General features: G+C 34.6%; 2 protein-coding genes across 2 annotated transcripts; both read left to right on the top strand.

The window, feature by feature from the left end:
• Window positions 1-13,444: 13,444 nt before the first annotated feature.
• On the top strand, window positions 13,445-18,213 carry LOC18992027 (twinkle homolog protein, chloroplastic/mitochondrial). The gene is made up of 19 exons (XM_006415374.2): window positions 13,445-13,825; window positions 14,072-14,205; window positions 14,371-14,426; window positions 14,523-14,580; window positions 14,670-14,762; window positions 14,927-15,010; window positions 15,128-15,208; window positions 15,306-15,371; window positions 15,458-15,574; window positions 15,661-15,708; window positions 15,801-15,947; window positions 16,043-16,225; window positions 16,308-16,439; window positions 16,523-16,584; window positions 16,711-16,794; window positions 16,901-17,032; window positions 17,126-17,357; window positions 17,447-17,514; window positions 17,794-18,213. The coding sequence occupies exons 1-19, from the start codon at window positions 13,549-13,551 to the stop codon at window positions 17,864-17,866; spliced, it is 2,127 nt and encodes a 708-aa protein (XP_006415437.1). The 5' UTR covers window positions 13,445-13,548; the 3' UTR covers window positions 17,867-18,213.
• Window positions 18,214-19,769: 1,556 nt separating this feature from the next.
• Window positions 19,770-22,427, top strand: LOC18992026 (patellin-4). The gene is made up of 5 exons (XM_006415372.2): window positions 19,770-19,845; window positions 20,227-21,401; window positions 21,488-21,612; window positions 21,710-21,848; window positions 21,922-22,427. The coding sequence occupies exons 2-5, from the start codon at window positions 20,241-20,243 to the stop codon at window positions 22,180-22,182; spliced, it is 1,686 nt and encodes a 561-aa protein (XP_006415435.1). The 5' UTR covers window positions 19,770-19,845; window positions 20,227-20,240; the 3' UTR covers window positions 22,183-22,427.
• The last annotated feature ends 4,900 nt before the right edge of the window (window positions 22,428-27,327 follow it).

Raw genomic sequence — 27,327 nt, 5'->3', positions numbered from 1 at the left:
TGGGGATGATAAGCAGAGCTCATATCCAAACTAGTGTCCAAAAGTTTCCACAAAGATCACCAGAAGTGTCCAAGAAAACGAGAATCTCGATCAGAAACAATGGAGGATGGCAATCCATGCAAGCGATATATCTCACGAAAGAACAAAGTGGCGACCTGAACTGCATCTGTAGTGTTCTTACAGGGAATAAAGTGAACCATTTTTGAGAAACGGTCAACAACTACAAAGATAGAATCAAACCCTCTCTGAGTACGCGGAAGTCCCAAGACAAAATCCATACTAATGTCTGTCCAAGGTTGAGTTGGGACTGGCAAAGGTAGATAGAGTCCAGCATTAGTGGCGTGACCCTTGGAAGTCTGACACACGATGCATCGCTCAACAAAGCGTTCAACGTCTCGACGCAAGGACGGCCAAAAGTAAGATGTAGAAACCAACTGCAAAGTGCGATCTCGGCCAACATGTCCTTCACGGTGCAATTCGGAAATGAACTGTAACCGAAGGCTGCAGTCAGGGATACAGAGACAGCTACCACAAAAAAGAAATCCATCATGAATGGTATAATCAGGCGAAGTATGAGCAGAGGCAGCTGCAAATATCGGACCGAAGAAGGGATCAGTTGGGTATAAGTCCACAAAAGATGCAAAACCTTGAACAGAAGAATGAAGAACCGCGAGCAAGGAAGTTCTTCGACTCAAGGCATCAGCGACACGGTTGGAAGCACCAGAAGTATGTTTGATGACGAATGTGAACTGTTGAAGATACCCAATCCACGAAGCATGTCGAGAAGAGACCTTTTCTTGGCTTCCCAGATGCTTAAGAGCATCATGATCCGTGTACAGAACAAACTCCTTATGAAATAAGTAATGCCTCCAGTGCTTGATAGCTTGCACTATCGCATAAAATTCGACATCGTAAGTGCTGTAGCGAGCGCGAGAACCAGCTATCTTTTCGCTGAAGTAAGCAATAGGTCTGGTTTTTTGGCTTAGGACTGCACCGATTCCCGTTTTAGATGCATCACAATGGAGCTCAAAAACCAACGTAAAATCTGGAAGAGCAAATACTGGTGCCGAACAAAGCTTTGCCTTAACCAGTTGAAATGTTGATTCGGCCTCTGGTGTCCAAAGAAAGCGACCATCACGAATACAATCAGGAAACGGAGCCATAAGGCTGCTAAATTGAGGGACAAATCTTCGGTAGAAAGAAGCTAAACCATGGAAGCTTCGTGTTTCTGTAATAGTCGTAGGAGAAGGCCAAGATTCGATAGCAGACACCTTTGCCGGATCAACCGCCAAACCCTCAGAAGACACAATGTATCCAAGAAAGTGTACGTTCGACGAGCCAAAGTCACATTTCTTCAAGGTTGCAAAAAATTTATCACGACGAAGGACGAGCAGAACCTCGCGGAGATGAACAATGTGCTCAGACAAGGAGGAGCTAAAAATCAAGATATCGTCAAAGTAGACGACCACAAACTTGCCAATAAAGGGACGTAAAGCCTGATTCATTACACGCATAAAGGTGCTAGGAGCATTAGATAATCCAAAAGGCATAACCAGCCATTCAAAAAGCCCTTCACCTGTTTTGAAAGCCGTTTTCCACTCATCTCCTGGCTGAATACGAATCTGATGATATCCTCTTTTTAAGTCTAATTTAGAAAAGATGGAAGCGGTACCAATTTGATCCAATAAGTCATCGAGTCGAGGAATAGGAAAACGATACCGAACTGTGATCTTATTGATAGCACGACTATCAACGCACATGCGCCACGAACCATCTTTTTTTGGGACGAGCAAAGCCGGGACAGCGCACGGACTCAAGCTTTCACGCAAGAAACCTTTAGCAACAAGTTCTTTGACTTGACGACGCAACTCTTCATGTTCACTAGGAATCATTCGGTAGTGAGATCGGTTTGGTAAAGCAGCATCTGGAACCAAATCGATACGATGTTGAATGTCGCGTAGAGGTGGAAGTCCAGTAGGGAGATCCTCAGGAAATACGTCAGCAAATTCTTGCAGGGTTGCGGAGAATGCTGGAGGAACTTCCGGAAAGCGGGGCTCAGCAAGCGGTTTGGTCATGAGTATAAAAACGAATCCTGCATCACGCATTGCTGAAACAAACGGGGCTCGCTGGAGAAATAGGATCGGATGAGCTGGTGGAGGAGCAGGAGATGAAGTCGCAGGAGTCAATGTGAAATCTTCTGTTGTTGAAGCTAAAGCTGTAAGTGTTAAGAAACCCATCATGTAGAACTCGTCTTTCAAATTCCCAAGGTCGGCCGAGAAGTAAATGGCAAGCATCCATGGGCACAATATCACAATAGACCTTGTCTTTGTAAGTTTCGCCGACCGAGAAATTTACCAAGGCACGCCGAGAAACAGTAACATCAGTCCCTTGTTGTAACCAGGCGAGTTTATAAGGGCAGGAATGGAAAGCTTGGAAACGGCATCGGCAGCGATGACGTTCTCGCAACTGCCAGAGTCGATAATAAACTTGCAGACCTTTCCATTAATTGTACAACGTGATTGGAATAGAGTGTTGCGTTGTGGATTGGTTGGGACGGCACGCGGTGTTAAGCATGTACGTCGCAATACCTACAGCTGTCCTGAATCTGGAGGCAACACCTCTTCCTCTTCGACAATATCATCATCATAAACTGGTGCAGACTCAGGGTCAAATTCGTCGACGAACAGACCACGACGATTACGGGAGGGACAAGCTGACTGGCGGTGACCAAGAGCACCACAAGAAAAACACCGAAGACCACCAGGTCTGGGGCCTCGGGTCGAATCATCAGTTGCTAGTGCTGGCTCTGTTTTAGGAACAGAAGCATCGGGAAGAACAGTTGGTGAAGGCGCTGAATTGGCACGAATGGGGCGACTCCAAGAACCGCTACGCAATTGAGCTTCCACTGTTAAGGCTTGCTGATGTGCTTCAGAAATCGACAAAGGGCGAAAGAGATTCAATGTATGCTGAATTTGCTGGCGCAGGCCTCCGATAAAGCGCGTAACAAGATGTAACTCTGTGTCGTTTGTCTCCACACGATTCATCATCATAAAAAACTCTGTCGCGTATTCGTCGACAGTACGACCACCTTGACGTAAATTCTGAAATTTCTGAAACATCAGTTGTTCATAATTATAGGGCAAAAAATTTTTGCGCATCTCGCTCTTCAATTTATCCCAAGTTGTTATTTTAGACTTGCCAAGACGGGCTCGAGAAGTCTTGTTCTGTGTCCACCAAGCTGCCGCCCTGTCACGAAATCGGATTGCAACTAAAGGCACACAACGATCATGAGGTACTTTCTTGAACTCGAGAATTTCATCAACAGTAACGAACCAATCCAGTAGCTCTTCAGCGACGGTGCTGCCACGAAATTCCGGAATTTCATGCAAGTCACATTCCATGGTTTCCTACATCCTCCATTCTCTTCTTTATCCTTTCCCAAATCCTATCCATTATATTTATATATAAGTATAATATTAGTTAAATAAACGAAATTTTAAGTAACCAAAAGTTTCTTATACTTACTTTCTACGGTAGATGAGAACCTCGCAATAGGTGGAGTAACAAAGAAACGTGAGAAACCAATATTCTCATGATCATGGATGGTTATTTCATCTAAAATAAAAGTCAAATGAAGAAATCAGAATACAAATATTTCTACGTTTAATTAGGTTATTTGCATGATATAAAATCTCATTAAAATTTATAGATCACATACCTTGATATTTGTTGACGACCCAATCCGTCAATACACAAATCGCAACCAGACCATCTACGCCTACAGTCTAGTTCTTGATATCAACAGCGAAATCACCATGAGCCAAGCAATTAACAGTCCGATCCCTTTTTCAAAATTAAAATTAATAATTGTTTATCTCATTATTTATCATAATTTATATGAGTAAAACTTAAAATATTCTTACTCAAGATTCTTGATAGTGAACTTCAGCGTTTTTTCAGTATTTCCATTTGAGGACTCAGATATTAAGAGATCACCAATAAGATCTGCAAAAAATAAAGTACTTTGTTAGCCATGCATAGATAAAATAAAATAAATTTAAAACAACTAAACTATTGTAAAACATTTATCGGGTTTCGGTTTTTAAAGAGTGTAAATCAAAATCATACCGACTGGGTACAAGTGATTATAGGGACGATTATAAATCTCATCAAAATCAACGAAATTCATGAAGGGATCTTCAGACAATGGCCTGATCCGTGAAGCCTTGGTCTCCGAGTTGAGAGTGATCTGGGATTTGTGTTTAGTAACTCTTTCCTTCCTTTCCCAATCCGACCGAATCAAGCCGAAATTGGTCAGTCTTACCCATCCTCCTTCAGGGCAAACCCTCTCGATATACTCATAACACGTAGCACCACAAGTACCATAAATTCTAGAGCCCTGAATTATAAACAAATATAATGACAATCGCATTATATAACATGTTAAAGTACAATAAAAACATATATGTTATCACAAGCTTAAATGTTCATCAACGAAAACGAATGCTAAGCCTGGATTCCCGTTTCGATGAACAATAAACCATCGCCTCAAGACCTTGACGCCAATGATCCAGTCGGTCCTCCATGCATGCAAATCACGAACTGCATCATATGAATCCTTCACGAAGGATAAGGACTTGGAATTTTTTTGTGTTTGTTTTTTCTTTTCTTTGGGTTGATATGTTTATTTGAAGAACAACTATTCTTCTTGTTAAGATAATATATATATATATATAGAGGGAATGAACGAAATAAGTAAGTATGTAGATTTAATGAATTTTTTAAATGGATTATGTATATTTGCAACTTTTCAGAACAAACTGTTTATATTTTTATGTAAAGTTGCGACTTTTCAAAAAAATAATTATTGATTCAAAGACTTATATGAATCATGCATTGGTCTATCAATCACTGATGTAGTCTGAATATTCCCAGTAACATGCATTGGTGTTTTATTTTATTTTTTTCAAACTTTAATTTTGTTATGTGTATATTATGTATTTACTTAAATAGCGAAACCAAAAAAATTCAATAATAGAGAGATAATACAAAACTTTACATAAATATCTACTTGAATAATGATAAATTTACATATTCAAGATCCATTTAGTATCTAAATTAAAGAAAATCGTACTTAAACAAAAATAAGAATAGATCGTACATATTCAACGATATCCATTTAAATTAGTGGGAAATTTTCTATATTTTATTAAAATGTTATGATATTTCCATATAGACACGCTAATACATGAATTCAGAAGTAAAATTATGTTATATTAACAATCTTCCAATTATACACAATAGTTTTTTAAAAAAAATAAATACATACATTTTTTAGGTCATACTTTTTAATGTATAATAACTACCAAATATTTTTATTATAAATGTTTTTGTTAATGAAAATTAGAATAAAACATTTCGTACGAATCGTATTTAGATAAGAGGATTCTGAGTGAACAAATTCTATTTTAATATTAAATGATAAATACCCAACAAGATATTGTTTTAATCAACTAATATGAATAACATATTAGCTAATAATAAAACTTGGGAAAAACACACTTTAAACCATAGATATAATTTAATCCAACCATGAATATTTTATCTTAGACATTGATAAACATAAAAACTCGTGATTTTGGAGGCTTGCAGCAGAGTATTCTTGAACAGATTCACCACAATCCATTGAGCATATCCCATCATAAAGGAGCCTATTGGAAATATTTATTATAAGGAATAATGTATTGATAAACAATGCTAATAATATAATAAGTAAATAAGTTTTATACCTCGTTCTGAGAGCAGCAACAGAGGGAAATTGCTGGTTTAAATAAAACTTAGATGCAGGAGTAACTGACAATGTTACAGAACCATTTCTGAAAATGTCCAATACACGTGTACTGATCAAGACAATATTAGTATTATTGTAAATTCTAAACTTTTCTTCAAAATTTTCTGCTTGTTCTCCCCACAACACCATGTTGATCTCTATTCCAGGACCGTTTACAAATCTTAATCACAAAAATAATTAATAGACTGTTTAGTATTTTAAATATCTCAATATCAACTAAATCTTATACTCAATCTGTCTAAAAGCATACCGTTCCATTAGAAGGGTTAGTACAAGCCTCCTAACAACAACTTGACCTTCAATCCGACCATCCGTCTTGTTCACATGCTTCACATAAGCAATGATATCTACAATTCGAATATTAATTAATTAGATTTCTATAACTATCAGATGAAGTAATGGGTACATAATTTTAAAACAATACGTACCATATAGTCTACAGACCAAATTGTCTGACCTTGATAAATACCCTTAATCCACAAAGAGAAATTTCTCCCTAGGTATTATTTGTACTCCAGATGCTAAAGGCGATATCCTTGTTCGCTCACTTAGCACAATCATGAACTGATTATTAGTAATCTTATAACTCATATCATTATGACGTACATTGAAATTAAACATCTCAATGAGACTGCCTTCAAACAAGTGATCACCATAAACACGTAAAATAGAGGAATGAACTGAAACTTGGATTATATTTTCCTGTTTGTAATACAATAATTAAAAATCTATTTTAATATTATGATAAACAAACCGACGCATAGCAATATGATAACTTTAATAATGTTAACCTGAGCGTATACTAAAAGAAGATTGTGTCCCCAGAAACCGTTTTTTTATCACCGTATATGGATTCCCACTTTTTAATAAGACGTGCTATAGTACGACGACAGGAGCGCTTTGTGGTGAGTTTGTCGAAAGTTAAGTAGTTCATGATGATACCAACCAATCACGATTCGTTCTACAGATGAAAATGAATTGAATAATATGAAAACAAACTAACAAAAAATCAATTCAAAATTTTACGCAGAAACATAACATATCTTACAGCAATAAGCGACTGATTGTGATGTGGGATTATCAAATACGAATAGAGACCTAAGTCTTTAAATAGCTAGCCTATGACATTTTTTTTTAAAGAGATTAATATAAGTAAATTTAAAAAATTTTGTGAACCAATATACAGTAACTAAATTATTTTAGATTTTTTTAAGATGAGATAATAGAAGGTAATATCACAATATGAGATTTATACATATTCTAATTATTTTCGTTAATATTTATAATAATTACTTAATAATAGAAATTATGTAATTGGTTATTTTAATTTTTGGAAATTTTAATTTTTGGCAAATATACTAACGATAAACGTATATTTTCGATTTCATAAATATGATTCGATAAACAAAATAAGCATAGACTTAATATAAAGTTCATAATGAAGTATTAAAAGACGAAAGAAATACGAATATGTTCATAATGATATAATATAAAAAACATCACTAAAAGAACATTAGTTTTTTCCCCTCATCTCGAAATCCATCTTCTTTGTTGATGACGAAGCAGCTTCGTCATCATCAGTTCCTAGATTAATAACCACTTTTGATTTTTCTTCTTTTTTCCAAAACCTGTAAACAAAAATATCTTTTTTTTAATAATAACAAATAATAAATAATAATTAGTTTTTACATTACTATAATTACCTTCGAGCAAAAGTTATGGCTCGTGGGAATCTAGGACTTAGCTCGAACCTAGATACTGCTCCCTTAGACATTAGATAGATACGACCTACAAAATAAATTTAATCATGTATGATAAGAAATTATATAATTACGATTATTAACTACTCTTAAACATTATGTTAGAATAAAAGCAAACATTTTTCATTTTTAACAGACCAGTCCGATAGAAAACATGTCAGTGGTAATTGTTCATCAGTCCAGAACTTGTTATTGAATTCGATAGCAATTTGTCCTAACGCCGTACAATCCAAGAACAAACCACTATGCAACAAAAACAAAGCATTGTTATTTTTGCATATTTCTACATTCAGATTATAAGAAAAAAAAACTTACTTGTGATCTTTAATTGTAAAGGTGAGACTTGCTGTTTTTTTTCCTGTCCGCTTGATATACTTGCTATCGTCATTTACAGTTATCAGCTTGCCAATAGAAATGACAACCCCCAAAATGTCTTCAATTTTTTTAAATAAAAACAATGTATTAGTATACAAAAGTTAAATATAAAAGACATAACTAATAAAAACGTAATGAAAGATAAAATATACCAATGGGTTGATCAGGTTCCGTTTTCTGGCCAAGTATGTCAGCAAAAGTGTATGACCATACCGAATCATCTTCTGAAATTGGATTTGTATCGACGATAACAGTGTTCATACATATCTTGATACTAATGCCAATTAGAGTGTTTGGTTCTTCTAGTGGATCATCGAATATGATAAATTCTGAGATACTTTTATGGTCTCCTTCTTCAATTGCCTTCTCATAATGTTTACATAGATCTTCATTATATACATAGGCTTGAATTCGTTCACCCTTTGTATAGAAAATGGTTAAAGCGGTAGAAAATATTATCTATAAAACTGAACTTAATGTAAAATATGTTATAGTTTTGAAGTATGAAATACCAACCTCTTCATCCATCAACAGAAATTGCAAAGAATCTACTCCCGTTCCAGACTTCTCAACCCATTTTTTTTAAACCTTAACTCTAATACGCCAATTGGTTTTATCATCATGTAGATCAGAAATGAGATTGCACGAATCGATTACCTGTAATCAGACTATGAGAATTATATACTTCGAAATAACTTATCTAAACATCAAGATCAAGATATATAAATATACCAATGTTAGACGTTAAGACATAATATTAAATTCGCTCGATAGTCACTACGAAAACAACACCAACCTCAGAATCACGATTTAATGTTTTAAAATTCCCGTATATTTTATATCTTTACAATCGTGATAACCGATTTCAGTATATACATTTGAATAACAAAAACAACAAAAAAACTTAAAGTAGAGATATTCTGGATATCGTAATCGGGAGGAAATCCTAAAAATATCGTCACAATCATATAAAATCTAAATAAAAATAGAAATAAAAGGTAAATTTCTACAATACAGGCAAACAAATCAACTATTTTACAATCCGAGGAGAAAAAATCGCATACCTTGAGCACAAGATGCCAGTAATTGTGAGATAGACAGATCTGTTTGTTGCCTTGTTTTTAGTCTGAAATCGTCGTGTTTTTACAAACTTAGGAAATAACGAAAATAATATAACAAACTAAGATACATAATAAATATGGAAATATTATAATCATTAAACTATATACATTGGCCCATAACTTTGGGCTTTACCCATGTGCTAAAAAGTTTAGATTAAGTTGGCTATGGTAAAAGAATAATCGTTCAAGGTGTAGCTAAGACAGAAATAGAACACTATGATATCACGTCCATAAAACATTTTTAATCGATGCCATAGAATAGATAGTTGAACTAAAGGAAGCATTACAAATTAAGAAGAAAATTCTAGAAACATACATAACTAATAAAACCATAATGCCGAGATAAAAGTTTGATGAATGAATATCCTAAAAGATAACTAAAAAATAATTATCATTATAACATATAATAGATGCTCAATAGTTGGCATATGGAAAAATCAAGTGCTTGGTGCAGTTCCAAACATGCACAGGATTCACAAAGGCCTTTTCATCGAGAAGAAACCTATACAAATCACGCAAAACATAGGAAGAGGTCCACTCACTCGCTGCATGAAACTCATCAATATACTGGTCATCATCTTCGGAAACAATTCCTATAGCATAGCAAGCACCTTTAAATGTTGAATATCGAACATTGTTCAGTCCTTAGATCCTCAAAACAACATGCTCCTCTCATCACCTTCAACAAAAGTCTTAAATAGTAAAGATCACCAGATGTTAAGGGACAACTCTCCAACAGAAACACTCGTGAAATTCGAGATAAACGCCGTCTCCAACATGTTCGCTCAATATCCCAAGCCCACTCTGAAGCAAATTGTGGATACGTCAACTCCCGTGCTTCAGGATGAAGACGATTACATTCCATCCAAGCTTCCAATTTACTCTTTTTGTCAGAGCTAGACCTTCCATCATCTTCTGATGATACACACGGCGGAGATGGAAGGTGAACAGGTAGGAATCCAACACCTATAGAGTTTAAGCATAAATATTTCAATATTTTGGTTAATAATCAAAACATATAAACTTATGCTAAGTTATTGCTATATGGTTTTGGTGATATCAAACACATCATTATAATGAATAATAATCAAAACACATTACCTCTTAGAGACATATTCCAGTAAGTGTATATAACGTAACACCGAAAAAGAGAGTCCTGAAATTTTTTTTAAAATATGTATGCAAACATTATGAGAAAAAAAACTACATATATCTAATACTAAAATAGACAAAACTAAAGCATATAATACTAAAGTACATGATACGAAAGCACTCTAAAAGAGACATCTAACAGTAAAAAAAATACGAATATAATAAAATATTGAAACCCCAAAGCCAAAGAATTATGATACAAATTAAGATAATGACAAGATGATGATCTTCTTAACTTAACATGCGTTTAAAAACAATTACACGAAACCTAGAATCTGGATATAAGGAAGAATGCGTTTACAACTAAAATATCCTCTTCAAAAGAACAGAGTCAAAAGACTACAATATAAAACCAGCAACAACATAAAAACACACAAAAATAATAAAACGACGCAAAGAATGAAGGAATTGCATATTCGAAAGTTTAACCTAGTTTTTTTTTCCTCAAGCAATATAAAAGAACGAATATAGGGGACGTATTTATATAGTTTTTCAATAAAAGGGTTTCCACTGCTAGGGTTTCGGTTAGACTGAATAATTTTTTTCCTATTTAGGTGAAATTTCCATTTTTTTATAAACGTAAATTAAACATTTTTAAAAATTATTTCCGGATTGATCTATCTAATTACCTTAAAACAATATGAACAGTCTATTACTACAAGGATCATCTAGAATATAATTTGTATTAAAAATATCAATTACTCTATTTACTCTAAACCCTGAATCAATTAAAAGTAATCAAATAATATCATATCGTCCGTTTCTTTAAAAAAATGTTTAATTTGTAAGCACACAAAGCATCTTTGCAGTTCTATTGCTATGTGGATGAGACAAGTCGTTTTTATCTTTTAAAAAAATAATTGTAAACAATACTTGTATGGATAATGGTGTGAATATGTAGACCAATTCATAAATATATAGAACGAATATGATGAGCACGGGATCCACATTACATTAAAAATATTCGATAATACACAAAAACACATATATAAAAAACTCAAAATATGATAATAATCTAATTCATATTATATAGCCAAAACAGAGAAGAACATTCACAAGAAAATTTTAAAACACTCATTACAAAACTTGTAGAAAATCGAGATTTATAATTGATTTAGGAAACCATAATAGCGAATATAAGGTCGTGACGAATAACATGAAAGACAAATCAAAACATATAAAAAACTAACGAATCCATAACACCAAATAAAAGGTTCTGTTGAATATATTAAAAAAAGTATCTAAAATATTATCAGAAACAGAACATATAATGGATATTCAAGAATCGGCAGAGGGAAAGATCAAGTGCTTGACGCAGTTCCAAACATGCGCAGGATTCGCTAATGCCTTTGCCCTGAGAAGAATCCTAAACAACACACGCAAAGCATGCGAAGAGGACCATTTACTCGCTTCATAAAATCCAGCAATAAACTCATCATCGTCTTCGGATACCAATCCTATAGCGTAGCAAGCATCTTTGAATGTTGAATATTGAACACCGCTGACGGTCCTAAGATCAGAAAAACAAAACGCTCCTCTTCTCACCTTCAACAAAAGTCTTAAGTAATAAAGTTCACCAGATGACAATGGACAACACTGCAAGAGAAAGACTTGAGAAGTTTGAGATAAACGGCGCCTCCATTTTGATTGTTTACGATCCCAATCCCATTCCAAAGGGAATTGAGGATACGTCAATTCCCGTGCTTCAGGATGAAGACGATTACATTCCATCCAAGCTTCCAGTTTACTCTTCTTGCCCAAACCAGACGTTTCCTCATCATCTGAGAACGATTGTGATGGTGGAGGGAGGTGCACAGGTAGGAATGGAACCCCTAATCAATGTTAATAATATACATATCAAATATAAACGATTAAACGTTTTAACCAATAAAAATATGAAAGCTTAAGATATGTGCTGATAAATAACAAATACCAGTCGAAGACATATTCCAAGAAAATTATATACGATAAAACACTGACTAAGAGTATCCTGAAAAGCACAGAGTCAAGAGATCAGCAAGTACAATATGGCAAATTTAAAAAATACATACAAAAATTTTAATATAAGAATCAATCAACAAAGAAATACAAGAAACACTAAAAGAAGTACATATAAAGAAAAATACATTAAATTATAGCCAAAAAGATCATAATAGAAACGATTAGGTTAAGAGATAAGTAAGTATACCTATAGGAGTTCTGAACGTGTATAAGCAGGCCGTCCTAAAATACCAAAAAACAATAGTGATTGGACAAAAAGCAACATAGTGTTAGTTTTAAGCTAGCGACTGTAAACCAATAAGGGTTATACGAAACAACATACAAAGATCGTATAAATACACTTACACGAAACCGATACGATGAATGAAAAGGATAAATGTGTGATTGGGTACACAATTTCAATATCTTCTCAAGCGGATGAACCTACAATATGAAACCAACAAAACCAAAAGAAAAACAAAAAGCAAACATAAAAAAAAATTAAAATCAAAAACCAAAACGAAATAATATAAAACATGCGGCTAACAGAACTTACACGAGATAATCGAAGAGGAAAAATCAAATAGCACTTCAATATCCTTGTCAAAAGATCAGCGTGCGCTCTTAGATTCAGTATCGTCCTCAAAAGATCTGCCTGCAATATAAAGCAACAACAACATCAAAATTAATCCAAAGGAAAAAGCAAGCAATATATAAACGCAAATCAAAACGCCACAGAACACAAACAAATCAAAGAAAATATTGCATATGAGAAAGTTTAACCTAGGGTTTTTCTAAAACCGATACGAAAGAATGAACATATGAGACTTATTTATATAGGTGTTTAAGATTAGGGTTTAGGTCTGTAGTATTTCGTTTAGGTCACGTAAAATATGGGCCGTGAATATTTGTATGGGCTTACGATATTGATTTGCTCGAGTTTGTTTAAAAAAAATGTGGTTAATATATTCAAAATTAATTATTCTCATTAAGGGGCAAGCGGTAATTAATCACGCTGAAACTTAATGAGAGGTCTCCATTGCTTATTCTGAACCCGCTTTTAATATATATGATTGGCAACTTCATAGCGGGCCGAAATAAATGCAACAAGGCTTATGGGCCTTTTTGCTTTGAAGCCCAATTTTCTTAAACAGAGCGAAATCAAAATCTCTTTGTACTTCTTCTCCTTCCTCCATAGTCACAGAGACAAAGGAGGGAAAAACAACCAGTAAAACCCTTGAGAGAAACAAGAACCAGCACTATGAAGCATAGTAGCTGAAGAGTTTTCACACACAAACGATACTTCGAGATGCGATTTTTGCTTCGTCTTCCACAAACCCACCTGCGGAAACTGTCGTGTTCGATGTCAGTACTCATGGGGTCGAAGCAATTCCTCGAGTTTTGCCTCGCTCCTTCTTTTGCCGCTTCTCCTTCTTATACGCCTGGCAGGAAAAGACAGCTATCTTCCGTTTCTAAAAGATTAGTTCCGGTTTCTGCCTCGAGACCCGTGTCCAAAAACAGCCCTTATCAGAATAGGACCAATGGTTTATCATCCTACACTTCAGTCTCCAGAATCCCAACTCCTGGTATGTGTTGAATGCTTGAGTTCTCTGTTCCGATTCTCTGTATATGTTTGAAAATTATGGACATTTGGGGTTTCAATTGAGCCATTTTGGCAATTATCTTGAGGTTAAGGGTTCTCAATCTATTCCTATCCGCTCACCTTTTGTAAACTTGAAATGTTTTCATGCTTATTCTTCTTGAGCCCTCTTGTTAATTGCTGCTCTATAATGGAGCTATTTTATGAATTCTCTACGTTTTCTGCTTTGTAGTTGATCCTGAAGAAGAAGCAGACAAGAGGGCTGTTCAATTTAGATTAGCGAACTTGAGGCGTAGATTGGCAGAAAATGGAATTGATGCTCAAAACTGCCCATCGGGACAATACAGTGGCTTGATATGTCCGGAGGTACAACATTTTTCTTTCTGCCTTATTCACATGCCTCAAGGTTTGCCAAGACTTGAGTACTATGTGAATGTTGCCTAAAGTTTTGTTCTTTTGTTTTTAGCTTCATGTTGAGTAACTAGAAAAAGGCTAATGTTATATTTTCTATTGTTCTTATGTCTACATCAGTGTGAAGGTGGTGACTCTGGTGAAAAAAGCTTGTCTCTTTACATTGCCCCTGATTGGTATGCTATCATGATTTCTCATGAATAAAGTTAATTTGTTGTTTATAAGACTGTAGCTAATCATGTCTTTTTCTTTTGTTCTTTCTAATTTCATAGCTCGTCAGCTACATGGAATTGCTTTCGAGGGAAGTGTGGGATGAAAGGTGGAGTACGGGTGAGTTGCGACATGAACTTGACCAACGTCTTTCATAAAATACAAAATCGATTATATTTTAAAATTTAGACTCATATTCCTCCTTGCAGGTGGATGGTAGGTTTAAATCTGTCGATCCAATAGAGAAGGTTGAAAGAAAAATTACGGTGGAGAGTTTGGAGCTAGAACCTCTCTGCGATGAGGTTTGTTGTCTTCTTTTATGTTTTTCTTTTGACAGACTTATTATTCTTTCTTCTGTGTCTACTGTTTTCTTGAGAGATTGAATGAACCATGTGAATTTGATACTTCATTTCTTTGTAGTTGTATGAGTTTGATAAATCTTATTGTGTTCTTGGTTATGCTTCAGATTAAGGATTATTTCGCAGCAAGAATGATTTCGGCAAAAACACTTGAGAGAAATCGGGTTATGCAGAAAAGAATACGTGATGAGGTACTTACGAGTATTCTTCTTAATCGGTTATTTTTAAGCTTTCTGGTCCTGTTGGTCTGACTCTGTTGTTGTTTACATTTCTTACCACTGATTTATTTGCTTCATTGTATGCGTCAGATTATAATCGCTTTTACGTATTGGCAAAGAGGAGAGCTTGTGAGTTGCAAGTACCGGTCTCTAACTAAGAAGTTCTTTCAGGTCCATGTCATACAAATTCCCTTTTTTATATCAGCCTCTCTTGAGCTTTCTTTTCATGACCATTTCTTACATGGTTTTATCTTTGTGTTTTCTTCAGGAAAAGAATACACGGAAGATATTTTATGGGCTTGATGACATTGAAAGAGCATCTGAAATCATTATAGTATGTCTGTCTTTACATCCTCTTAAATGATAGACGGCTACACTGTGAAGAACTTTTTTTAATTCTTTGGGGAAAATTATCTCTAGGTTGAAGGAGAAATAGACAAACTTGCGATGGAAGAGGCTGGTTTTCGAAATTGTGTGTCTGTTCCTGATGGAGCTCCAGCTTCAGTTTCTGCAAAGGAAACCCCATCTGAAGATAAGGTTTGCATTGTCTTCTAGGTTTTGTAATTTTTTTTATCCATTATCTTATTTGATTCCTTAACCATTTTACTGTTCTGTAAAGCTAGGACACGAAGTATAAGTTTCTATGGAATTGCAACGACTACCTAAAGAAGGTGTGTTATGATTTATTATTTTGGTTTGATATGTAATTGTGTAAATGTCAAGATTCCAAGAATCTGAGTCTAATAGGGTTTTTTGTCCATAGGCATCTCGGATTATTATTGCTACTGATGGAGATGGACCTGGCCAAGCTCTGGCTGAAGAAGTTGCACGGCGTCTGGGAAAAGAACGATGTTGGCGTGTCAAATGGCCGAAGAAAAGTGATGATGAGCATTGCAAAGATGCAAATGAGGTCAGACCAGAGTATATGTTAACTTTATGCAATTGCTTTCTTTGTTACATTGGTTTTGAATGACCACAATTCCTTACTTGGGATGATTTTGTTAGGTGCTTATGTCTATGGGACCTCATTCACTCAGTGAAGCTATTCATAATGCTGAGCCATATCCTATACAAGGATTGTTCCCCTTTAAAGATTTCTTTGATGAAATTGATGCCTACTATCATCGGACTCATGGACATGAGTATGGTGTTTCAACGGGATGGCAAACTTTAGACAACTTCTATAGTGTAAGCATTGAAGTCAAGTTTTTTTTATAAAAACTTGTAGATACGTAACCGGATGTGATATTTTCAATGTTCTGCTGATCAGGTTGTGCCAGGGGAGTTGACGGTTGTGACAGGGGTTCCTAATTCTGGAAAGAGTGAGTGGATTGATGCTCTGTTATGTAATCTCAACCACAGTGTTGGCTGGAAATTTTCCCTCTGCTCCATGGAGAATAAGGTGTGATTCTGAGTTAGCCCCTCGAGGGAGAAACTGCTTTATACTAGTTTTAACTGATTGTTTCTTGCTCTCGCTGCTTGTAGGTACGAGATCATGGCAGGAAACTTTTGGAAAAACATGTAAAGAAACCCTTCTTTGACGCAGAGTAAGTCTCTTTACTTCGGCACAAGAACTAGGGCTCTTATAATCTCTGACCCTGTATTCAACTTTGCTCTTTCATGAAAGTACTGTGTGATGATGAAGCTTATGTTTCTCTTTTCTTTTTCAACAGTTATGGGAGAAGTGTCCCTCGGATGAGCGTAGAGGAGTTGGACGAAGGGAAACAGTGGTTGAATGACACCTTCTCTCTCATAAGGTAAAAATCTTCAGCCTTTAGAGAAATTGACTCTCCGCTGATATGTTATGCTACTTGGACATGTAATGGTAAAATTTTGGTGTTTTGGGTTCTCATGACTAATCAGATGTGAGATGGATTCACTTCCAAGTATTGGATGGGTTCTGGATCGTGCGAAAGCTGCGGTTCTTCGATATGGGATTCGAGGACTTGTAATAGATCCTTACAATGAGCTTGATCATCAACGTACTTCACGACAGTAAGTGACAGAAATGTTTTCACTTCAACCAGTTTCACTTTTGCCCTCTTTCGTTTCTGAAACATGAAAGATTTTTAATTCGTTTTTGGATAGGACGGAGACAGAGTATGTTAGTCAGATGCTTACGAAGATAAAACGCTTTGCCCAACATCACTCTTGTCATGTCTGGTTTGTTGCACATCCAAAACAGTTGCAACAATGGGACGGAAGTCCACCAAACCTTTATGATATTAGCGGGAGTGCACATTTCATTAACAAATGTGACAATGGGATTGTTATTCACAGAAACCGCGATGAAAACGCTGGACCACTTGATCTAGTGCAAGTGAGTACCAATCTTGCTCTTCTTAATCTGCGACTTATTTCTAAAAGGTGCCTACTTGTCATAAAGTTCCCAACTTTTGTATTTTTAAGATTTGTGTCAGGAAAGTACGAAACAAGGTTGCAGGACAAATTGGTGATGCGTACTTGAGTTACGACAGGTACAGTAACTCTTCAACTTGTCTCTTTTGCTAATAATCCAAGTTAATGGACTGAACAAGATTCACAAGAACTTAAGACGGTATTTTTGATGGCATTGAAAGCTAGCTAAAGTTGTTCTGAAATATTCATAGTTTAGATTAAAGAGCTGACCGTTGAATTCACGCGTAGAGAGCTTGCCTGAAATAGCACCAACCCTTTTTCAAGCTCTGTTCGAAATCTCAGTCGTAGATTGATAATTCAGAGGATCTTGTTTCAGTAAAGTAATCTTTTTGCTACAGGGCAACTGGTTTGTTCTCAGATTCTTCTGTAACGCCTGAGAAGCCTGAGAGGAGATCATACAAACGGTCATGATCGGTTTGGTGAGTTCTAAAGACCGTCAAACACGTTGGACATAGATCCCTTTTGAGGTGGCATTGCTGAGGAAAAAGATATTCTTGTGAGATTCTTACTTTTGTAAGGAATTAACAGACTGTCTCTGTGTAATGTGGATGGTTCTTGTTTTATCTCTTAAATCTAGTGGGGTCTGATTGGAAACGTGACTCTAGAGTGATTTTTGTACAGCTCGATTTGGTGATGTTTTGTGCTCTGTCTCTTTCTGTAGTTTGTTCTGTTTCTCTCTGTCTCTTGTCTCCTCCTTATGTTGCGGCTGATTTGGCGGGTGAGTTAGCTATAACTGTTGACTTCAACAACCTCTTGATTCGTTTATATATTGAATGATAATTTCAGTATATAAATTAGGTATTGTTGTCACGCAATTTATAAAATTCGTTGCGGCGGTGCATTATAAATGTCATCATATAATCATTGCGAGGTCATTAATATAGGAATATAGATGAGATGTGGAAATATTTTATTCGCGTCAAGTATATGACTACGACCAAAATTAATTGATACCATTGTTCAATGATTGATCTGTGTCTATTAATAACTACTCCCTCCGTTTTTCGTTTTAAATTTCATTTTTTTTTTTTAAAAAGTGTTATTCTGCATTAAAAAATGTAACTTTTTACTTTTATTTCCTGTTTTATCTTTAATTTTAAAATAATAGTTTTTGTAATTAAATGTTATAAAAATATATTAATTAGGAGTATATTTGTATATTTTATTAATTTTTTAATCTGTATAAAATATGTCAGAATAACATTTATTATGAAACGAAGGAAGTAGAATTTTATTTTCTGTTTATTAAAGGTCTTTTTTTTGCTGTCAAAGAATTAAATGTACATCATCTAGATAATTTTTTATGGAAAACTTGTAACAATTCCGATCACCTAGTAACTCGAAACACAATGTGATTTATCTTCATGCACACTTTTGAAGAGTATAAAATATATACAGTCTTTAATATGCTTTGTTGGCATATTGGATGTCAACAGCTAACAGAGAATATTTACTTACCAATATAGGAGGAGACGTATTTTCCAACTTTCAAGTCTGATTAGTTTAAAGTTTAGTACTTAAATGATGAATCATTATTGTAAGGATTCAAATCTTTTTAAAAATGTTTGAGGTGGAAAATATAGAGAGATTCTTGGATACCCATAATACATGGTACTTATTCAAATCAACTTAAAATTTAGAACTTGGGGTACCTCCAAGTTTGCAAAATTAGAATCAAACAAATACACAACAAGAAACATATTTTACTAATAAATTTATTCATTTCACACTTTCTTAAAAGAAAAAGAAAAGGTGACTTTGGTTGAATATCCCGTCCGTTGCGCCGAACATACTCTGGCGAATAGTACACGTGTCTTTCATTCGTTGGCAGACCAGATCAGCAAAGACGACCGTTGGAACATGCGAAGCAAAATATGGGACATAGCCGATATCTTTGTTTCCCTTTAAAATATTGACAAGTTGGATCATTGGATAGAGATTTGAAGAACCAATCCACCGGTTTATTTAACCCGACCCGGACGATGAACCAACCTTCTGCAGATCGACCACCGATCAATAGAATATTCAATTTTCATGTATATATAAAAATTTATAAATAAATGCAAAACTTGCAATAAATGATATCGAATCATAATAATTGGAAAGTGATTGTTTCGCATCAAACCCGAACCGGATTAGAGATCGGGTGACCAGATTTACCGGTTCACGGAGTGTCCGGGTCGGGTTTGAAAACTTTTGGGTGGACACTATCATGTGACCGTTGCTAAGAGTGGTGGGGTCCAGACCAGAGCTAGGGCTTCTCCTCTGCATAAAGAGCTCCATTGTTTCCTCCTCCTCCTCCTCTCTTTTATAATTCACAGCTCATTTTGAAAACTCCTAAGAAAAAAAGAAAAAAAATATACAGGAGGAAGAGCAAGAAGGCAGATACAGTAAGAACCACTTATATTCGATTCATTTTTTAAATTTCAATTCTCCTTGCGCCTCTTATACATTTTCTCCATTTGATATATCGAAACACAGAGAACGCTGAAAGTTTGAGCTAATTAAGGTTTAGTCATAGTCTTTTTTTTTTTAAGTCTGTTAATCATTAGGGCTTAGCAAGAATCACGTTTTTGACTTGAGATCTCAATGAATCAAGAAGAAGAAATAGCTAGTTCTCATTTAGAATCAAGAAAATGAATCTGCTGTGGGGATTTTTAGATTCAAAATTAGTAACTACTACTATGGTTGATTTTATAAAATAGGCTAAGCTTTTGTTAATGGGTTATGTAAGATAGACTTAAAAAAAAATTGTTTAAATCTGATTACAGGCCAAAAGACAAATATGACTGCTGAAGTGAAGGTTGAGGAGAAACAAGTGGAGTCAGAGGTTGTTATTGCCTCTGCAGTTTCTCCAGTGGAGGAAGAGACAAGAGTGAAAGATGTTGTGGAAGAAGAAGAAGTAAAACCTGTGGAAGAGAAAGAAACTGACGCTGAGGAAGATGAGAGCAAGCCTAAGGGTGTGGAGAAGAGCTCTTCTTTCAAAGAAGAGAGTGATTTCTTCTCTGATTTGAAAGAATCCGAGAAAAAGGCTCTGAGCGATCTGAAAACAAAGCTTGAGGAAGCCATTGTTGAAAGCACTCTTTTCAAGAAGAAGAAAGAGATCCCTGTGAAGGTGGAGAATAAGAAGAAGGAAGCAGAGGAAAAAGCTGAAGACGAGAAGAAGACTGAAGAAGCAAAAACCGAGACTATTGAGGCTGTTGTTTCTGAGGCAAGCCCCAAAGAAGAAGCCAAGACTGAAGTTGCTAAAGCTGAGGCTGTTGTGGCAAAGGAAATCCCCAAAGAAGAAGTGAAGAGTGAGGTTGTTGTTGTCAAAGAGGAAGACACTAAGGAAGAAGTGAAAGTTGAGAATGTGGAAGAAGAGAAGAAAACCGAGGTTGAAGAAGCAAAAGCTGAGACTACCGAGGAGGAAGAAGATGAGACAGTGGATAAGGATATCAAGCTATGGGGAGTGCCATTGCTTCCAAGCAAAGGTTCTGAAGGAACTGATGTGATCCTCTTGAAGTTCTTGAGAGCAAGAGACTTCAAAGTCAATGAAGCCTTTGAGATGCTGAAGAAAACCCTTCAATGGAGAAAGGACAACAACATTGATTCCATCCTTGGAGAAGATTTTGGTGAAGGTCTTGCCTCTGCAGCCTACATGAACGGTGTGGATCGTGAATCTCGCCCAGTTTGTTACAATGTCCATAGTGTTTTTGGTAATGAGGAGCTTTACCAGACAACATTTGGGTCAGAGAAAAGCAGAGATAATTTACTGAGATGGAGGTTTCAGTTGATGGAGAAGGGAATCCAAAAGCTTGACCTGAAACCAGGAGGTGTGACTTCTCTTCTCCAGATCCATGAACTCAAAAACTCTCCTGGACTTACAAGAAAAGATCTTTGGGTTGCTATCAAGGACGCAATAGGAAATTTGCAAGACAATTATCCAGAATTTGTATCCAAAAACGTGAGTTGATCAAACATCATTCATTGTTTGAGATACCAACATTTGAGATTCATTGACTTCTATAATTGTTGTTTTTGTTTTTGCAGATATTCATAAATGCTCCGTTCTGGTTCTACGCCGGCAATGCTCTCCTATCTCCATTCTTAACACAACGAACCAAGAGCAAGTTTGTTGTGGCTCGTCCAGCTAAGGTCACAGAGACTCTTCTCAAGTAAGCACACATTAAACTATGAAACTTTAAAGCCCCTAAATATGCTTTGAGAAAATGTCATCATTATCATTAACATTGTGCGTTTGTGACTCCAAAGGTACATTCCAGCAGAGGAGATACCGGTTCAGTATGGTGGGTTCAAAAGAGATGATGATACTGATTTCTCAAACGAAGCTGTTTCTGAAGTTGTTGTTAAGCCTGGATCAACTGAAACCATTGAAATCCAAGCTCTTGAGGTAAATAAATTTAAAAACTAAACCCTTTCTTTTTCCATGAGATCTCAATCTAATAATGGGTTTTTTTACATAGACTCAAGGTACAATCGTTTGGGACATTGCTGTTTTGGGATGGGAAGTGAGTTACAAGGAAGAGTTTGTGCCAACAGAAAAAGGAGCTTACACCATAATTATCCAAAAGGGGAAGAAAATCGGATCAAATGAAGGACCGATGAGGAACAGTTTCAAGAACAGTGAGTCTGGTAAGATTGTTCTTACTGTTGACAATGTCTCCAGCAAGAAGAAGAAGAGAGTTCTGTACAGGTTCAAGACCAAGACGGAATCCTCTTCGTGAAGTGGCTTTTTCAGCAATGACCTAAAGCAGTCTCTGGATATAATATTCTTTTTTCTACCATCACAATTTGCTGTTATTATTATTCTTGAGTGATACGTTTACCTCTGTGAGAGAGACGCACTGCCATTGTTTCATTGAAATTCAATCTTTTGCTAGTTGTTATGAGATTTTTTTTCTCTTCCAGTTTCTATTTGATTTATTTATTTTTGGATTGAAGTTGTACGAATAAATAAAATATGTTGAAGTGCGTATTTCTGTTTTAAAATTTAATCGAATGGAGATATTGTCAAGGAAGTCGCCCTAACAGTAGCACCAACCACTAAAACGATTATGGATGGCTATTCGAATATGTTTTCCATTTTCTTAGATGAATAATTACCAATTTATACATTACTATTCTTTTTAAATTATTGTATTAGGCTTAACATGTAGAATGAATAATTTAGCTTATGCTAACAATCTTGATTGCAAAGGAGACAAATTTGAATCATGAACTCACTGTTGTGTATTTGTTAGGTATCCTTATGGTAAAAAGAATGGATAATTTATGATATGGATTACGAAATTGTCCCTAATTTTCAAGATTTGTTTTCAGTCAGAAAAAATTTCCTTTTCAAAAGTATATTTTGGATCTCCATCATTACTTTTTAATTTTTATCAGAACATTATGCAGTCAAAGCCGGCCTTAAGTGCAATCATTAGTTTAGTTTATGAACTTTGGAAAGCCATCTTTTTTATAGATTTATTGATTTGAATGGTTTAACAAATTGTGGAGATTGATCAAAAGCCAGATTCAAATATTGTGCACAAACTTTTTTTTTCTTGCTTCTAACCTTCGAAATCTTAGGACTTTTACATTCTCTTAGAAATAAAACAAAAAAAAAGATTTGATAATCACAAAAATTATTAGAACCAGTTACTTTGAAAGTGTTTTTTCTTAAGGTTTTTGATTCACGCGTCACTACAACTTCTCTCGTCATTGATATCTTCCCTCATACAACAATTAATGAAAATCTGAAAACCAAATTTTTTTATATAAACTATGCATAAGAATAATAGTTAGATTCAATAAAACAAACCCAAACTAAACATATGTACCTGTTTGTAGGTAAAGTCAAGGTAATTGTCATGAGTCTTCAAGCCTTATTTTATTAGTTTCCACACCAATTTAAGCTCTTTACCAACCAATTCCGGATAATTATGCAAGTCAAAAACATAAAGAAAAGTAGAAATATCACCATAGCTCAAATCTAGTAAGTATATAAACAAAAAAACAAATATATTATATGTTTGGATGATAACATTGAATTGTTCTTATTGGTCATTTTTTATAGTTATAATATGTTCGAACATAGAATTTAGATGATGAGAATATAAACTTCCAAAACTATTTATGTGTTGGAGAGTTTTAATATCTTTAACTGAAAGTATAAGAAGATTACTTTAGCATATCTAGACTTAGTTTAGTAATAATAAAAAACGAACAATATAAACCTCTTGATAATATATTTTTCTAGCCATAATTCTGTTATTTACCGTAATCTCGTGGGGTTCTTCTGCACTTGGAAGAAGAACTAGATTAAATGATAATAGTATTTGATTTTCACATACCACAGAAATTTTTGGGGTTCAATCATAAATTATACTTGATTAATGATAATAATTAAAAAAACATGTGTTTATTCAGAAATTTTTTATGGACAATAAACTAGTTTTCAAAATATATATAATATACCAAAAAAAAAATAGTTTAACAATTGACATCTTTCTGAATCAATATACATCACATAAACCAAGAAACCTAAACTTTTTTAGAAAACTCGGAAAGCAGAATTTCTGTATCCAAAGTTAAAAGAAAGCTAGAGACATCATCTGTTGCACACAAAAAAAGACATCATCTTACCTTGTGAAATACATACAGATGACCACTCTGATACCAAATGAAAATGCAAGAGTAGTAATACGGGAACTAGAACAGAGCACAACACAGAGATTTTCTCTTCAAAAATATTTCACTAGTAAATCTGTTTGTAACTTACAAGTATACAGAACCCGATTTAGAGCAACCTCAAGACACACCTTGATTTGCTACACTAGCCTCACCTGTTCTTGAATTGATACGTGATTCAAGAACCTCTCACCCAAATCCCTTAGCACACTAGCTCACTAAAACTCTCACAGAATTTCGCTCACCCTTTGCTAAGAATTCTCTCAGTTGTGTTGAAAACCCTACAAGGTTTTCACACGCCTATTTATACAAGATAAGACTTGCGGCCAATCCTAGTCAGACTCTCCTTGTGATTTCTCCAAATCTCCATTAGAATCTTCACCTTCCTTATCTTCTCCTAAGATAGAGGAAACTTGATATTTTCTTCAAATATCCTCCAAGATACTCCAAGCTTCCTATCCACGTCAGTTTCTCGTCTCTTAAAGTTTCCAGCACGTCCTGCAGCTCCAGCTCAGCTTCCAGCTCACCTCCATGTGTGTAGATTGCTTCGCAAGTCTTCCCGTGTTAGTTCCAGAGCTAGTCGGACTGCAACACATGCTGTTCCAGCCTTGTTTGCATCTTCACACTACTCATATTCTAGCTGTATATATTGTTTCGAAAATAGTGATACTTCATATGAAATTACGAATCAGATATCAAATACTCCTTATGTGTCAATATGATGGATGCTTAAGGATTGTTCACACATATTAAAAGAATTACATAATTTTTTTTTTCATACGAAAATATCATTTATTGTTTAATTAAAAACTAATTTAAAAATAGTCAAAGACTATAAAAATACTAGGGAATACTATTGGTCAACAAAGATTAAAAAAAAAGTAAATTTTTACATGTATAAAACATCTATCAAAATAATGAAAATTTTTTTTGGGTAAAACATCTATCATATTGAAACAGAAGGAATATACAATAAACTCTGTTCTAGTAATCATTAATAATTACTCCTGATAATCACAACTACTTATCAAATATAAATAAAAAATAATAGTTATAATTTCTCAGCACCTTAAACCTATTCAAAGAGAGAGACCGTTGGTTGAAAATTCCAACCATTGGCACAATTTTTAAGTAGGAACCATCTTAACGATCGGCATATACCACAAGGATATGTTTTTTTTTGTTTTGTCAAAACCACAAGGATATGTAATTCAGTGACTTTCAGTCTTTCACCCTCTCTATATATTCTCTCTAGCGTGTCTCGTTAACCTGCCTTCTTCTGTTCTCATTTTTTTTTGGATCAATTTGCTTGATAACTATTTTGACTTTGTTATAACAAATATAGCGATACATTTGAAAGAATAAAGTAACCACTTTATAATTCATTTGACGAACTAATCCCAAGAAGAGAGAATTTTCTGATACAGGATAAATATTACCACCTCATTCAATTTTTTGTTGTTAATATAAGTTTACACTAGCAATTTATTAAACACATATCTTTTTCCGCATCTCACATAGTTTCAAATTTTTATAAACGGACACGTTCTCAGTAGGGTATTATTGTTTTTTTCTTTTACCATTGATGCTAGTTTCTTTCTTTTTTCCACTACTGTGAATTTTAGGATGGGACGTTTTCACTGAACATAACACCAAAAATGAATTTCTAACTGAATATATTATATACACCGTAAAATAGATAAAACTCTTTTTTTTTTTTTTTGTTAATCTGGAGGTAAATCCAAGGAAAATCGATTTCTGACGTAGACACATAGAGTTGATTCTTCCACTGAAAGGAACCACCCCATTACTTGCTACAAATTATCTATCGTAGAAAACTTTCCTTACTGAAAAGCTGTAAATTTGGTTAATCGCTCACCTTTTAAATTTTTGACGGAAGTAAACAATTTTTTAGACAGTATGTTCCGATTGATGATGCAATTTGAGCCTAGCATTGATAGACCTACTTGGCGAAAAGAATTAGTGCTACAAACCGTCAAAGATTATTTTTTGTGTTGTTAGTTGTTAGTTAGAGCATATAGATTCGAATCGCTTCATTGGCCAGATAATAAGATTACATGCATTTAAAAAAAAAAAAGATTACATGCATTTGTTTAAAATAAACTTCGTAGAAATTGGCTGAAGTGACTACGACACCATGACGCATGCATGGCATCATCATGTTTACGTGCGTTAATCTATCAGTTTTATTTTTGAAAGTGTTTCGCTATTAAAAGATAAAGATGACTAGACGCACTGATCCTTTTGTTCATTCAATATAATTAATTTAGTAATAGAAAAACCATAACTTGTGACAGATTTGCACTTCTCCTCTTAAGCCTAATAAGTGCTTTCGTCAAACATCTTTTGCTTTCGTACGGCAAAACAAACATCTCCCTGAAAGAAAATGCGTTTTGAGCAATTTTTGTTTTTGGTTGGAATTAAATCTTAATCTCTGTATACAAAAAAATGCTTCTATAGTACCTTTCTTTTAGTCTAATCTCTAAAGATTTATTTTTGTGTGAAAGATTTCTAAACATTTGTTGCATATAGATAGCTTGACTTGTGCTTCTCTTTAATTTAGAGACTAAAGGCTAAAGCATCCGAGTAACATAATACAAGATTTATAATAATAAAGTTCTTATTATTAGTATAATGTAATTAGAATCCACTTCTATTTTTTTTCTTTATTTGCGGCTCCAATGTTAATACTTGGGTCAACTATATGAAAGTCAAACCAGCCGCTCAAGTGTATCCTTCATGTTATTTTCAGTCAATAATTCTCATATATAAACACGTATTCAACCTCTCCACCTTTTATTTATTAAAAAAGCATACGTCTTTATTTGTATGATTGTTTTTATAGCATTGATACAATCTTTATCAAGAAAACTATTTGAATAATTGAGTCGTTAACTATCCCGACTTCTTCATAGTTTAAAACAAAGTTTATGTTCTTAAATCCTCAATCGGTTCATAGGATCATAAATGACTAACTCGAGTGTTATTGCAAAAATAAAACTCATCCTACATTACAAACTCGAATTCCAGTCACAATTCAGAGCAGAATAATAGATTTTAATGGCATTAATATAAATTCATATCAAAACTAGATCAACAACCTCACATATATTTTTATGTAACAGTTTGCAGATGGAGATGCATATATTGATATGAGTTTCACCCAAAACTTGGAC

This window comes from Eutrema salsugineum, unplaced genomic scaffold, assembly GCF_000478725.1.
Source record: "Eutrema salsugineum unplaced genomic scaffold, Eutsalg1_0 scaffold_5, whole genome shotgun sequence".
Classification (NCBI taxonomy): Eukaryota; Viridiplantae; Streptophyta; class Magnoliopsida; order Brassicales; family Brassicaceae; genus Eutrema; species Eutrema salsugineum.
The sequence above is the reverse complement of the archived record's forward strand: the minus strand, read 5'-3'. Positions and strand labels throughout refer to the sequence as shown.

Coding starts and splice junctions, on each gene's coding strand:
- LOC18992027 (XM_006415374.2), top strand. CDS start 13,549: ATGCGATTTTTGCTTCGTCTTCCACAAACCCACCTGCGGAAACTGTCG. Junction 13,826..14,071: donor CTCCAGAATCCCAACTCCTG/GTATGTGTTGAA, acceptor TCTGCTTTGTAG/TTGATCCTGAAGAAGAAGCA. Junction 14,427..14,522: donor CTTTACATTGCCCCTGATTG/GTATGCTATCAT, acceptor CTAATTTCATAG/CTCGTCAGCTACATGGAATT.
- LOC18992026 (XM_006415372.2), top strand. CDS start 20,241: ATGACTGCTGAAGTGAAGGTTGAGGAGAAACAAGTGGAGTCAGAGGTT. Junction 21,402..21,487: donor CAGAATTTGTATCCAAAAAC/GTGAGTTGATCA, acceptor TTGTTTTTGCAG/ATATTCATAAATGCTCCGTT. Junction 21,613..21,709: donor GTCACAGAGACTCTTCTCAA/GTAAGCACACAT, acceptor GTGACTCCAAAG/GTACATTCCAGCAGAGGAGA.